General features: G+C 44.1%; 1 protein-coding gene across 1 annotated transcript in view; it reads left to right on the plus strand.

Moving 5' to 3' along the window:
• Positions 1 to 12,838: 12,838 nt before the first annotated feature.
• Positions 12,839 to 15,759, plus strand: part of LOC119363890 — a 4,143-nt gene continuing 1,222 nt past the window's right edge. The window contains exons 1-4 of the mRNA XM_037629263.1: positions 12,839 to 13,027; positions 13,172 to 13,300; positions 13,695 to 13,830; positions 13,916 to 14,133. Coding sequence (XP_037485160.1) covers positions 13,695 to 13,830; positions 13,916 to 14,133 — 354 coding nt within the window. The 5' untranslated portion in view covers positions 12,839 to 13,027; positions 13,172 to 13,300. The remainder of the gene's footprint in view (positions 13,028 to 13,171; positions 13,301 to 13,694; positions 13,831 to 13,915; positions 14,134 to 15,759) is intronic.

Genomic DNA, 15,759 nt, shown 5'->3' on the forward strand with positions numbered 1-15,759 from the left:
AGTCGAGCTTTATAGATGGTCACATTACCATCCATGTCTATCTTCTTCTTAAAGATCCATTTATTTTCTATGGCTCGCCAATCAACGGGCAAGTCAGTCAAAGTCCATACTTCGTTTTCATACATGGATCCTATCTCGGATTTCATGGCTTCCAGCCATTTGTCGGAATCCGGGCCCGCCATCGCTTCTTCATAGTTCGAAGGTTCACCGTTGTCTAACAACATGATTTCCAAGACAGGGTTGCCATACCACTCTGGTGCGGAACGTGTCCTTGTGGACCTATGAAGTTCAGTAGCAACTTGATCTGAAGTTTCATGATCATCATCAACTTCCTCTCTAGTCGGTGCAGGCACCTCAGGAACATTTTCTTGAGCTGCGCCACTTACCGGTTCAAGAGGTAATACTTCATCAAGTTCTACCTTCCTCCCACTTATTTCTTTCGAGAGAAACTCTTTCTCTAGAAAGGACCCATTCTTGGCAACAAAGATCTTGCCTTCGGATCTGAGGTAGAAGGTATACCCAACAGTTTCTTTAGGGTATCCTATGAAGACGCATTTTTCCGACTTAGGTTCGAGCTTTTCAGGTTGAAGTTTCTTGACATAAGCATCGCATCCCCAAACTTTTAGAAATGATAGCTTAGGTTTCTTCCCAAACCATAATTCATAAAGTGTCGTCTCAACGGATTTCGACGGAGCCCTATTTAAAGTGAATACGACAGTTTCTAAAGCATAGCCCCAAAATGATAGCGGTAAATCGGTAAGAGACATCATAGATCGCACCATATCTAATAGAGTGCGATTACGATGTTCTGACACACCATTATGCTGAGGTGTTCCAGGCGGCGTCAGTTGTGAAACTATTCCACATTTTCTTAAGTGTGTGCCAAATTCGTGACTCAAGTATTCTCCCCCACGATCTGATCGCAAGAACTTGATTTTCCTGTCACGTTGATTCTCAACCTCACTCTGAAATTCCTTGAACTTTTCAAAGGTCTCAGACTTGTGTTTCATTAAGTAGACATACCCATATCTACTCAAGTCATCAGTGAGGGTGAGAACATAACGATAGCCACCGCGAGCCTCAACACTCATTGGACCGCACACATCAGTATGTATGATTTCCAATAAGTTGGTTGCTCGCTCCATTGTTCTTGAGAACGGAGTCTTGGTCATTTTACCCATGAGGCATGGTTCGCACGTGTCAAATGATTCGTAATCAAGAGACTCTAAAAGTCCATCTGCATGGAGCTTCTTCATGCGTTTGACACCTATGTGACCAAGGTGGCAGTGCCACAAGTATGTGGGACTATCATTATCAACCTTACATCTTTTTGTATTCACACTATGAATATGTGTAGCATTACGCTTGAGATTCATTAGGAATAAACCATTCACCATCGGAGCATGACCATAAAACATATCTCTCATATAAATAGAACAACCATTATTCTCGGATTTAAATGAGTAGCCATCTCGTATTAAACGAGATCCTGATACAATGTTCATGCTCAAAGCTGGCACTAAATAACAATTATTGAGGTTTAAAACTAATCCCGTAGGTAAATGTAGAGGTAGCGTGTCGACGGCGATCACATCGACCTTGGAACCATTCCCGACGCGCATCGTCACCTCGTCCTTCGCCAGTCTCCATTTATTCTGCAGCTCCTGCTTTGAGTTACAAATGTGAGCAACCGCACCGGTATCAAATACCCAGGAGCTACTACGAGTACTGGTAAGGTACACATCAATTACATGTATATCACATATACCTTTCGTGATGCCGGCCTTCTTATCCGCTAAGTATTTGGGGCAGTTCCGCTTCCAGTGACCACTTCCCTTGCAATAAAAACACTCAGTCTTGGGCTTGGGTCCATTCTTTGGCTTCTTCCCGGAAGCTTGCTTACCGGGCGCGGCAACTCCCTTGCCGTCCATCTTGAAGTTCTTCTTACCCTTGCCTTTCTTGAACTTAGTGGTTTTATTCACCATCAACACTTGATGTTCCTTTTTGACTTCTACTTCTGTTGATTTCAGCATTGCAAATACTTCAGGAATGGTCTTTTCCATCCCCTGCATATTGAAGTTCATCACAAAGCTCTTGTAGCTCGGTGGAAGCGACTGAAGGATTCTGTCAATGACCGCATCATCCGGGAGATTAACTCCCAGCTGAGTCAAGCGGTTATGCAACCCAGACATTTTGAGTATGTGCTCACTGACAGAACTATTTTCCTCCATCTTACAGCTGAAGAACTTGTCGGAGACCTCATATCTCTCGACCCGGGCATGAGCTTGAAAAACCATTTTTCAGCTCTTCGAACATCTCATATGCTCCGTGCCTCTCAAAACGCTTTTGGAGCCCCGGTTCTAAGCTGTAAAGCATGCCGCACTGAACGAGGGAGTAATCATCAGCACATGTCTGCCAACCGTTCATAATGTCTTGGTTCTATGGGACGGGTGCGTCACCTAGTGGTGCTTCTAGGACATAATCTTTCTTGGCAGCTATGAGGATGATCCTCAGGTTCCGGACCCAGTCCGTATAGTTGCTGCCATCGTCTTTCAGCTTGGTTTTCTCTAGGAACGCGTTGAAGTTGAGGACAACATGGGCCATTTGATCTACAAGACATATTGTAAAGATTTTAGACTAAGCTCATGATAATTAAGTTCATCTAGTCCAATTATTAAATGAACTCCCACTCAGATAGACATCCCTCCAGTCATCTAAGTATAACATGATCCGAGTTAACTAGGCCGTGTCCGATCATCACGTGAGACGGACTAGTTAACATCGGTGAACATCTTCATGTTGATCGTATCTTCTATACGACTCATGCTCGACCTTTCGGTCTTCTGTGTTCCGAGGCCATGTCTGTACATGCTAGGCTCGTCAAGTCAACCTAAGTGTATTGCATGTGTAAATCTGTCTTACACCTGTTGTATTCGAACGTTAGAATCTATCACACCCGATCATCAGGTGGTGCTTCGAAACAACGAACCTTCGCAACGGTGCACAGTTAGGGGGAACACTTTCTTGAAATTATTACGAGGGATCATCTTATTTAAGCTACCGTCGTTCTAAGCAAATAAGATGTAAAACATGATAAACATCACATGCAATCAAATAGTGACATGATATGGCCAATATCATTTTCTCCTTTGATCTCCATCTTCGGGGCTCCATGATCATCGTTGTCACCAGCATGACACCATGATCTCCATCATCGTGTCTTCTTGAAGTTGTTTCGTCATCTATTACTTCTACTACTATGGCTAACGCTTTAGCAATAAAGTAAAGTAATTACATGACATTTATGTTGACACGCGGGTCATAAATAAATAAAGACAACTCCTATGGCTCCTGCCGGTTGTCATACTCATCGACATGCAAGTCGTGATTCCTATTACAAGAACATGATCAATCTCATACATCACATATATCATTCATCATTCATCACAACCTTTGGCCATATCATATCACAAAACACTTGCTGCAAAAACAAGTTAGATGTCCTCTAATTGTTGTTGCAAGTTTTTACGTGGCTGCTATAGGTTTCTAGCAAGAACGTTTCTTACCTACGCCAAAACCACAACGTGAATTGCCAATTTCTATTTACCCTTCATAAGGACCCTGTTCATCGAATCCGATCCGACTAAAGTGGGAGAGACAGACACCCGCCAGCCACCTTATGCAACTAGTGCATGTCAGTCGGTGGAACCGGTCTCACGTAAGCGTACGTGTAAGGTTGGTCCGGGCCGCTTCATCCCACGATGCCGCCGAATCAAGATAAGACTAGTAATGACAAGCAAATTGACAATATCGACGCCCACAACTACTTTGTGTTCTACTCGTGCAAAGTAACTACGCATAGACCTAGCTCATGATGCCACTGTTGGGGAACGTAGCAGAATTTTAAAATTTTCTACGCATCACCAAGATCAATCTATGGAGTCATCTAGCAACGAGGGAGAGAGGAGTGCATCTACATACCCTTGTAGATCACGAGCGGAAGCATTCAAGAGAACGGGGTTGATGGAGTCGTACTCAACGTGATTCAAATCACCGATGACCTAGTGCCGAACGGACGGCACCTCCGCGTTCAACACACGTACGGTTGGAAGACGTCTCCTCCAACTTGATCTAGCAAGGGGGAAGGAGAGGTTGATGAAGATCCAGCAACACAACGGCGTGGTGGTGGAAGCAACGGTGATCTCGGCAGGGCTTCGCCAAGCGCTGGGAGACGGAGGAGTGTCACGGGAGGGAGAGGGAGAGGCCAGGGGCTTGGGTGCGCAGTCCTCCCTCCCTCCCACTATATATAGGGTGCCTAGGGGGGGCGCCGGCCCTAGGAGATCCAATCTCCTAGGGGGGCGGCGGCCAAAGGGGGTGCCTTGCCCCCCAAGGCAAGGGTGGCGCCCCCCACCCCTAGGGTTTCCAACCCTAGGCGCAAGGGGAGGCCCAAGGGGGCGCACCAGCCCCCTAGGGACTGGTTCCCCTACCACTTCAGCCCATGGGGCCCTCCGGGATAGGTGTCCCCACCCGATGGACCCCCGGGACCCTTCCGGTGGTCCCGGTACAATACCGGTGACCCCCGAAACCTTCCCGATGGCCGAAACTGGACTTCCTATATATGAATCTTTACCTCCGAACCATTCCGAGACTCCTCGTGACGTCCGGGATCTCATCCGGGACTCCAAACAACTCTCTGGTTACCGTGTGCTAATATCTCTACAACCCTAGCGTCACCGAACCTTAAGTGTGTAGACCCTACGGGTTCGGGAGACATGCAGACATGACCGAGAAGCCTCTCCGGTCAATAACCAACAGCGGGATCTAGATACCCATGTTGGCTCCCACATGCTCCATGATGATCTCATAGGATGAACCATGATGTCGAGGATTCAATCAATCCGTATACAATTCCCTTTGTCAATCGGTACGTTACTTGTCCGAGACTCGATCGTGGGTATCCCAATACTTTGTTCAGTCTCGTTACTGGCAAGTCACTTTACTTGTACCGTAATGCATGATCCCATGATCAACCACTTGATCACATTGAGCTCATTATGATGATGCATTACTGAGTGGGCCCAAAGATACCTCTCCGTCATACGGAGTGACAAATCCCAGTCTCGATTCGTGCCAACCCAACAGACACTTTCGGAGATACCTGTAATGTACCTTTATAGTCACCCAGTTACGTTGTGACGTTTGGCACACCCAAGGTACTCTTACGGTATCCGGGAGTTGCACAATCTCATGGTCTAAGGAAATGATACTTGACATTTAGAAAAGCTACAACAAACGAACTACACGATCTTTGAGCTAAGCTTCGGATTGGGTCTTGTCCATCACATCATTCTCCTAATGATGTGATCCCGTTATCAATGACATCTAATGTCCATAGTCAGGAAATCATGACTATCCTTTGATCAACGAGCTAGTCAACTAGAGGCTCACTAGGGACGTGTTGTGGTCTATGTATTCACACATGTATTACGATTTTCGGATAACACAATTATAGCATGAACAATAGACAATTATCATCAACAAAGAAGTATAATAATAACCATTTTGTTATTGCCTCTAGGTCATATTTCCAACAGTCTCTCGTGTTTATCCCTTGGTTGGTAACACACGTGCTCCTCGCGCCCAAACTGACGCCACTGGAAGCACCATTGCCCAAAGGCCTCGGAAGCGATCTCATGTTCTCAATGATCGAGAGCTTCTCCTCGTGCTACATCAGAAACAGGATAAGCATCATGACTGGCTTAAGCGTTAGATGCAAAGCCTCTTGGTGGACGTCAATCGCATTCGCAATCTTGCCACCAAGAATGCCTTTGTTACACATGAAACCTGTCGGAGGTCTTGGAAGAGTTTGACCTTTCTCACTGCTGAAGAAGATCTTCAAGATGATGGCTTCACAGAAAGATTCAAGTTTGACTCCACTCCTCCAAGGAATGCTCACTTGCGTCGGACTCCCTCCCTTGAAGACTCTGACTATTCTTCCTCAGCTTCCACGGTGAATGCCAGAGTTATTGATGATCAAGATGATACCACTTCACCACCTCCACCTTCAGCGCGTCTCGACACTACACCAAGTTCTTCTGCACCACCGGACCTCAACGACGACCCTGTTGCTTCGCCTGCACCTCATGGGAACGAGTAGAAGCTCTATGTCTTCAGACCTTTTTGGTCATTACTGACAAAAGGGGGAGAAGCATATGAGTTGATAGTCTTCAAGCGGATCCATATGGGCGGTTGCTTTACTTTTGCTATTTTTGCCAAGTGCTTACAACTCTCGCTTTTGAAACATTTGGTTCGTTTTGAGTTGTAACACTTAAACTTGATGGTCGTCTGCTACCTTTTTCGACACTATGTGATGCGATGATAAATTCCGCATGTGCGATGATAAATTCCGCACGAAGTCATTTTGCAGACGTCCATTTTTCATTATGCATATCATTATCTTCATTATATCATTTCATGCATGATGAACTGCCTTCATAAGTAGAAGAGGAGCTCCGCAAGTACAACCTGCCATGTGCATTTGCATTCAAAAGCAAAATACTTATAGGCACATCTTCAGGGGGAGCCTTTCTTCTACTTACGAAGACAATACTTAAATCCTTTACAATTTCACATATTTCTATCCCCGTTGAAAACTTCAACCAGTTTGTCATCAATCACCAAAAAGGGGGAGATTGTAAGTGCATCTAGTGCCACCCCTAGTTGGTTTTCGAGTATTGACGACAAACCTGGTTGAGGGACTAATGTGTTTGTGAGAATTGCAGGATAACACAGGTAGAAGTCTCTCATTGATTCAGTTTTCCTACCGGAGATGACCCCTAAAAATGTATGAAGACATTGAAGTCAAAGGTGGTATGTGAAGACATTCACATTGAAGACTATGACAAGAGAAGACATCACGTGAAGACTATGTAGCACGAAGACTTAGTTGTTTCATCGTTCTTTTTCTTCTTTGTTGAGTCATAGGAACCACCTTACTGTTAAGTGGGGTCCAAGTGAACTGTCAGAATGACTGAAGTGATGCTTAACCAAAATCATATGTCTTCGAGCGAAGACAATGAGAGCAAATCTTATCCAGAGTTGGATAAGTTAGCCTTGCTTGTAGCTCAAGTAAAGTTGCCGTGTGTGTTTGAAATCTGACCGTTGGAACATGTGTCGGTTCCTTAGTGACCCAGGGTCATTTCAGACAAATTAGGTCGGGTTGCCTAGTGGCTATAAATAGCCCACCCCCTACACCATAAATTGGTTGGCTTCTCAGATTTAGTGCACGGCTTTTGTCATTTGAGAGCAACCCACCTCGAAGCCTTTGAGAGAGAAATCCTTGCGAGGACAAAGCCCTAAACACCCAGAGCTAAGAGTGTTAGGCATCACTGAAGTATTCCTGTCTGTGTGATCTAAAGACTTATTACACTTGAGGACTGTGGATCCTCCAGCCGGTTAGGCGTCGCGTTCTGAGCATCCAAGAGTCATTGTGGATCGCCGGTGAACGAAGTCTGTGAAGGTTTGGAAGTCTACCTTGAAGACTTACCAGAGTAATTGGGCGAGGACTGGGTGTCCTTAGTTCAAGGGGAATAATGTGAAGACGCGGTCTTCTGAGTTGAATCTCAGCCTCCCTAACCAGACGTACAGTTGTCACAACAACTGGAACTGGTCCAACAAATCATTGTCTTCAACGAGCCACTGGTTCTATCCTTCCCATCTCTTTATTTGCAGCTTGGTCCTTATGAAGTCATTGCCTGTTTGCATTATCTTTTTGTCTTCACTGTGTGACTGCTTGTTCTGATTGGCTTCATACTATCTTCCAGCCTGATCTATACTGCCTAGCTGCTATTAGTCTTTGTGCTTTCATTTCATTGAATACTTGACTATGGCTTGCTTAGTGTAGTCTACCTTCCGCTGCATGGTAATAGGTTCATTTCTATCGTTTGTCTTCGAAACTTCCATGTTTTGAAGACTTTCATAAAAATTGCCTATTCACCCCCTCTAGTCGATCACTAGCACTTTCAAATGGATCTTCAAGAAGAAGACTGACACTGACGGTAATGTTACTGTCTATAAAGTTCGACTTGTTGCGAAAGGTTTTCGACAAGTTCAAGGAGTTGACTACGATGAGACCTTCTCACCCATAGCGATGCTTAAGTCAGTCCGAATCATGTTAGCAATTGCCGCATTTTATGATTATGAAATTTGGAAAATGGATGTCAAAACTGCATTCCTTAATGGATATCTTAAAGAAGAGTTGTATATGATGCAACCAGAAGGTTTTGTCGATCCAAAAGGTGCTAACAAAGTGTGCAAGCTCCAGTGATCCATTTATGGACTTGTGCAAGCCTCTGGGAGTTGGAATATACGCTTTGATAGTGTGATCAAAGCATATGGTTTTATACAGACTTTTGGAGAAGCCTGTATTTACAAGAAAGTGAGTGGGAGCTCTGTAGCATTTCTAATATTATATGTAGATTACATATTGTTGATTGGAAATAATACATAATTTCTGGATAACATAAAAGGATAATTGAATAAGAATTTTTCAATGAAAGACCTCGGTGAAGCTGCTTATATATTGGGCATCAAGATCTGTAGAGATAGATCAAGACGCTTAATTGGACTTTCACAAAGCACATGCCTTGATAAAGTTTTGAAGAAGTTCAAAATGGATCAGTCAAGGAAAGGGTTCTTGCCTGTGTTACAAGGTGTGAAGTTGAGTCAGACTCAATGTCCAACCACTGCAGAAGATAGATAGAAAATGGAAGTCATTCCCTATGCCTCGGCCATATGTTCTATCATGTATGCAATGCTGTGTACCAGACCTGATGTGTGCCTTGCTATTAGTTTAGCAGGCAGGTACCAAAGTAATCCAGGAGTGGATCACTGGACAACGGTCAAGAACATCCTGAAATACCTGAAAAGGACTACGGATATGTTTCTCGTTTATGGAGGTGACAAAGAGCTCGTCGTAAATGGTTATGTTAATGCAAGCTTTGATGCTGATCCAGATGACTCTAAGTCACAAAATGGATACGTATTTATATTGAATGGTGGAGCTGTCAGTTGGTGCAGTTCTAAGCAAAGCATCGTGGCGAGATCTACGTGTGAAGCGGAGTACATAGCTGCTTCGGAAGCAGCAAATGAAGGAGTCTGGATGAAGGGGTTCATATCCGATCTAGGTGTAATACCTAGTGCATCGGGTCCAATGAAAATCTTTTGTGATAATACTGGTGCAATTGCCTTGGCAAAGGAATCCAGATTTCTTAAGAGAACCAAGCACATCAAGAGATGCTTCAATTCCATGTGCGATCAAGTCAAGGAGGGAGACATAGAGATTTGCAAGATACATACGGATCTGAATCTTGCAGACCCATTGACTAAGCCTTTCTCACGAGCAAAACATGATCAGCACCAAGACTCCATGGGTGTTAGAATCATTACTATGTAATCTAGATTATTGACTCTAGTGCAAGTGGGAGACTGAAAGAAATATGCCCTACCGGCAATAATAAAGTTGTTATTTATATTTCCTTATATCATGTTAAATATTTATTATTCATGCTAGAATTGTATTAACCGGAAACTTAGTACATGTGTGAATACAAAGACAAAACAGAGTGTCCCTAGTATGCCTCTACTTGACTAGCTCGTTAATCAAAGATGGTTAAGTTTCCTAACCGTAGACATGTGTTGTCATTTGATGAACATGATCACATCATTAGAGAATGATGTGATGGACACATCACGTTAGCTTAGCATAATGATCGTTTAGTTTTATTGCTATTGCTTTCTTCATGACTTATACATGTTCCTCTGACTATGAGATTATGCAACTCCCGAATACCGGAGGAACACCTTGTGTGCTATCAAACATCACAACGTAACTGGGTGATTATAAAGATGCTCTACAGGTGTCTCTAATGGTGTTTGTTGAGTTGGCATAGATCGAGATTAGGATTTGTCACTCCGTGTATCGGAGAGGTATCTCTGGGCCCTCTCAGTAATGCACATCACTATAAGCCTTGCAAGCAATGTGAATAATGAGTTAGTTATGGGATGTTGCATTACGGAACGAGTAAAGATACTTGCCGGTAACGAGATTGAACTAGGTATGATGATACCGACGATCGAATCTCGGGCAAGTAACATACCGATGACAAAGGGAACAACGTATGTTGTTATGCGGTTTGATCGATAAAGATCTTTGTAGAATATGTAGGAGCCAATAAGAACATCCAGGTTCCACTATTGGTTATTGACCGGAGATGTGTCTCGGTCATGTCTACATAGTTCTCGAACCCGTAGGGTTCGCACGCTTAACGTTCGATGACGATTTGTATTATGAGTTATGTGATTTCATGACCGAAGTTTGTTCGGAGTCCCGGATGAGATCACGGACATGACGAGGAGCCTCAAAATGGTCGAGAGGTAAAGATTCATATATTGGAAGGTTACATTCAGACACCGGAATGGTTCAGGTCGTTTAGGATGAGTTTCAGAGTACCGGGGGTTACCAGAACCCCCCCCCCCCGGGAGGTTAATGGGCCACCATGGGCCTTAGTGGAGAAGAGAGAGGGCCGGCCAGGAGGTGGCGCCCCCCCTTGCCAATCCGAATTGGACAAGGGGTGGCGGAGGCGCCCCCCTCCCTCTCCTACTCCTTCTCTCTTTCCCCCTTTAGCTACTCCGAAAAAGGAAAAAAAAGGAGAGGGTATCCTACTAGGACTAGGGAGTCCTAGTAGGACTCCCCACACCTGGTGCGCCTCCTCCCTGGCCGCCAGCCTCCCCCCTCCTTTATATACGTGGGAGGGGGCACCCCAAAGTGACACCAATCTTCTCTTAGCCGTGTGTGGTGCCCCCCTCCATAGTTACACACCTCGGTCATATCGTCGTGGTGCTTAGGCGAAGCCCTGCGCCGGTAACATCATCATCACCGTCGCCACGCCGTCATGCTGACGGAACTCTCCCTCGTCCTCAACTGGATCAAGAGCTCGAGGGACGTCATTATGCGGAACGTGTGTTGAACACGGAGGTGTCGTACGTTCGGTACTTGGATCGGTTGGACCGCGAAGACGATTGACTACATCAACCGCGTTACTAAATGCTTCCGCTTTTGGTCTACGAGGGTACGTGGACACACTCTCCCCTCTCGTTGCTATGCATCTCCTAGATAGATCTTGCGTGATCGCAAGATTTTTTTTTTGAAATACTACGTTCCCCAACAGTACCAACCTATTTGGCCCACAGTCCATGGGCCGAGACTACGGCCCATCGTTCTCTTAAGGAAGGACTCCGGAAGCATCATACTTCGGCATGATCAAGACAGACTTCACCGAAGACTACATGCATTCCAAGACTTGCATCGGCCCAGCGGCGTGTGTATCCCTAGATTGACAACCAACCATGTGTAACCCTAGGTACACCCAGTGTCTATATAAGCTAGGAGGTTTAGTCCGTAGAGGGGACGATCACAATTACAACCATCTAGCCCTAGGGTCAGAACACAACTCACGATCTGAAGGTAGATCAAACCTGTACTCGATACACAATCATCAATACAGTCAAAGCAAGACGTAGGGTATTACCTCTTCGAGAGGGTCCGAACCTAGGTAAATACAATCAAAGGACGACGTAGAGTATTATCCATAGATCCGAGATCCACAGCTCGGGACCCCCTACCGAGGTCTGTTAGTTATAGTACCGACACCTAATGTCCTAATTGGATCAGGATTCTCCACTACGCTTCCGCAAGGCTCCCGGCACAAACTTGTCTAGATCGACGGGGTGCAACACAGTTCATGGCAAGACTGGTGTGTGTGAGGGTCCGACCGGCTTTGCAAGCTGGTGCTTAGAGGCGGCAAGGTGGCACTCTCCCGTCAGGTGCTCCGTCGTCGGTGTTGGTCCACGATGAACACTCCGCCATTTGTTTTTTTATTTCTTTTTATCTTTTTCATTTCATGATTTTTTAAAAATCCATGTTTTTAAATTGGAAATATTTTTTGTTCATCAAATTTTAAAAATCTTCATAAAAATTCAAAAATAAATTGTCATAAATAAAAATGTTCATTGAGTTAAAAAATTGTTCATCCAATTCAAAATTTTTCATAAAATTCAAAAATGTTAATAAAATTCAAAATTTGTTCGTCTAATACAGAAAATTTCATCAAAATTTAAAACATGCTCATTTGTAGAAATTTGCAATTATTTTATGAATTGGCGAACATCTTATGATATTTATGGTTTGTTTTTTGAATTGACATACACTTTTCGAAATTACTGAATATTATTTATATTTTCTAACATTTTTTCAAAATTTTGAACATTTAAAAAAATTCATGATTTTTTTTCAAAATCCGTGAATATTTTATTAAAATTTGGCATTTTAAATTTGTGAATATTTTTATCAAAAAACATGATTTTTTTATTAAATACGGAATTTGGTTTCAAGAAGAAAAAACAAAACAGAAAAAAGAAATAAGAAACAAACCTTTTTAGAAGAAAATAAGAAAGAAACAAGAAAGAACGAAACAGAGAAACGAGAAAAATAGGGCGCCCCGCCCCACATACATGGGCTGGGTGCGGCAGTTTGGAGAATAGGAGCTCACAAACCCTCCTCTCCCAGCGAACCCTCTTCCTTTCCCGAGGAGCCGCCGCCTCCCCCACCAGGCCACCATCCCGATGGCGACCACCGCCGGCTAGGAGTCTGCAGCGTGTGCCTCGTCCTACTCCCATCTTATCCTCCGTCTTCTCCTCCCCATCTTCTCTGCCGCCTCCTCCCATCTTCTCTGCCGCCGTCCATCTCCGAACTAGGGGCACCTCAAGGCATCCGGCTTGACCCCATTCTTCTGCGCCCCATTCTCCATCATCTCCAGCAGCGCAACGACGAGGGAGTATCCAGGCCCTGCCTTTCTTCCCAGTCGAGCCACTGCCGGCCATCTCCGACCCAGTCGCCGCCGTCCAAACTCCGGCTCAACCCGATATTCTCTGCCACGCTTTCCGTCGTCTCCTGCAGTGCAGCGACGAGGTAGTCTCTCTCTTTCTGTGTGTGTGTTTGTGTGTGTAAAGTTTGTACTGAGCAGCATGCTGTAGACGAGCGAGCTGGGTTGCTTTTGTTCTTTCTCTCTTATAGTCAGATTGAGTGTAATGTGTGATCAGCTATTCATTTCAGAGTTGCATTGGGAAACTTGCGGCGGCGGATGAAGTGAACAAGTGGCTTGGAAAGCTGAGCGGGCAGGTCTACTGGAAGCCTCTTGGTCGGTGGAAGAGGCTTGCCGGCCTGAGGGCGGTGAGCACAAAGGTACCCAGCGCTCCACAACTAGTTTGTTGATTGTGTAATAACTCTTGTGATTTCTGAAATACATAGAGTCAATAATGTGAGCAAGTACATTTGAAATCTGATTGAGATTTTTCAGCTATCATATCTGATAGAAAATTATCCATTATCTATATATTGTGTCTACTGACTCTTGATCCAGCACATAAAAAACTATGGCTGAATGCTCTTGATCAAATTTCAAATAAATAAAATTAATTTGCTTGGATGATTCTTTTGTCGTTCACGAATTCATGACTAGTTGATGTCGTTTTGTTCTATTTCTGGGAGGGTTGTCTTAAATAAAATTATACAACCCTCATGAAAAGTACAAACTGGAATATCATATGGACTTATCTTTTGTAGAAGGAACCTGCAGATGGCTGGGCCGGTAAAGAACGTATACAAGCGTGGGGAAGGTCGTTTCACATTGTACCGCAAATCTTGGTCTTACCGTAGACGGCGTCATCACCGACGTTTGATCCTTTCAGATACACGTGATCAGGGTCTAGACGGTGGGTGTGATACTATGATAGATATTTTAGTATTTTGGTTCTGTTTCCAGATTTCTGTTTCTAACAATGGTTTTTTTCTCTCCAGCGACTTGCTTATACAATGCAATTTGTGGTGTTATGGAGGCAAAACTTTGTATGCAAGGAATTATTGTAAAATTATCTGTTGATCATCTGGCGATGATGGCCAGTGACTGGATTTCATGTGCATCTGGACCTCAGCAAAGATGCCTGTCCACAGAGCTGCCTACAATTCTTAACAATTTGGCATGTGTAGGAATTTATACAGATGATGATTACAAAATGGTACAGTCTCTTATATTCAACAATCAAAATTATCACATTTTTAAACTGTTTTTGCCATTGACTGATTATGGATAATGTGTTATGGAGCAATCTACATATTTTCCTGGCTTCTTAAACTGCTAATTATTCTCTGCCGCAATTAGCTATGTTCTTAGGAGGGTGCGGGGTGTGGTATGCTTGGCTTTCGGACAAGGCTTTATTTTCGTACATATTGCACTTTATAAGAACCCCAGTTTGTGTGCCATTGTTCTATTGTGCAGCTTTATTATTTGTGCAATCTTTTATTTTTTTTAAGCCTGAAGTACGTTTGGTGATCATTTCTTTTTCTTGTCCGTACAGTCCTTTTGTGGAATAGATTGTGCGAGGACTATTGTTTTCGAGTCTCGTATTTAAATCAGCAGAGTTGCGCAGCCCCCGTTGGAGTTCATGAAGATCAACCTCCCTGGGGGCAGCGCGGGTGGAAGCTGTGGTGGAGCTAGGTCAGGAACTTGCGGTAGATAGCATGTAAGAGAATAAAGAGAAGAGAATTGACGTAATGCGGTGCGTGTTGTATTGAGCCTCTCAGGCGGTTTATATAGAGTACAAGGCTTGGAGGGCAAGAAGCCTTTTTCTAGAGATGTTAAGAGTATGTAGGCATATCTCTATATTTGGTAGAATAATAGGATAATAGGATTTGTAATCCATCTTCTACCTTATCTCTAGAAAAGGCTTCTTGCCCACCAAGCCTTGTACTCTATATAAACCGTCCGAGAGGCTCAATACAACATGCACCACATTACGTCAATTCTCTCCTCTCTATTCTCTTACACCGACCCCTTATTGTTTGTACTTTAGTTCTTGGCCTCACTCACTCACTCTGCTGTGATTGAGTTTTGAATGAGGAAGATATTATACTGGGTAATCTGTACAAAATATAGAGTTTGCATAGTACACAGGACACACAGATATATAAATCTTTGGTATAAAAAATGCGAAGAGTATAAACACAACTGCACTGCTAAGTGCCAGCCTGACTTGCTTTTGTAATCAGGCCAAGAAACTGGATACATGGCCACAAATTTCTATGTTACATGAGCACATTGTTTTGAAGCTCCGTAAACTATAGCATCAAATATTCTCCTTACTTTCAGATATTTCGAACTGTTCCCTGCCTTGTGAGTTAAGAACACAACCAAATATACTGAAATCTAAACCAAGTCTTCTGTACTGTACAAATTCTGAAAAGTTTTTGTTGACCTTTCATGAACCAAAATTCCACCAAATTTTCATAGCAAACACATTCATTTGGACATGACACACCGGTGGAGCACGGGATGGTGATGGCCGGCAGGTGTGCTGCAGCCAGATCTGGCCGAGGCGTGCTTTGCAGCGTCGAGACTTGGCGCCATCTTGTAGGAAAAAGACCCTGCCTAGCAGTGATGCAGCTCGACTTGTGGGAGTGGGCTTGTCTTCTCCAGGCCTAGTGCTAAGGCGAGCGTCACGGTTCCTGGTGATGAGGTTTGGGATTGTGCATTCTAGCCGCTCTGGTGTAATCCGATGGCCAGATTCTAGTTGCTCAGGTCCTCAGGGGGGCAGGGGGGAATAGAAGAGAGAGACTGGATTGGCTTTAGGGTGTGCTTGGTGTGC

Source organism: Triticum dicoccoides, chromosome 1A (assembly GCF_002162155.2).
Source record: "Triticum dicoccoides isolate Atlit2015 ecotype Zavitan chromosome 1A, WEW_v2.0, whole genome shotgun sequence".
Lineage (NCBI taxonomy): Eukaryota > Viridiplantae > Streptophyta > Magnoliopsida > Poales > Poaceae > Triticum > Triticum dicoccoides.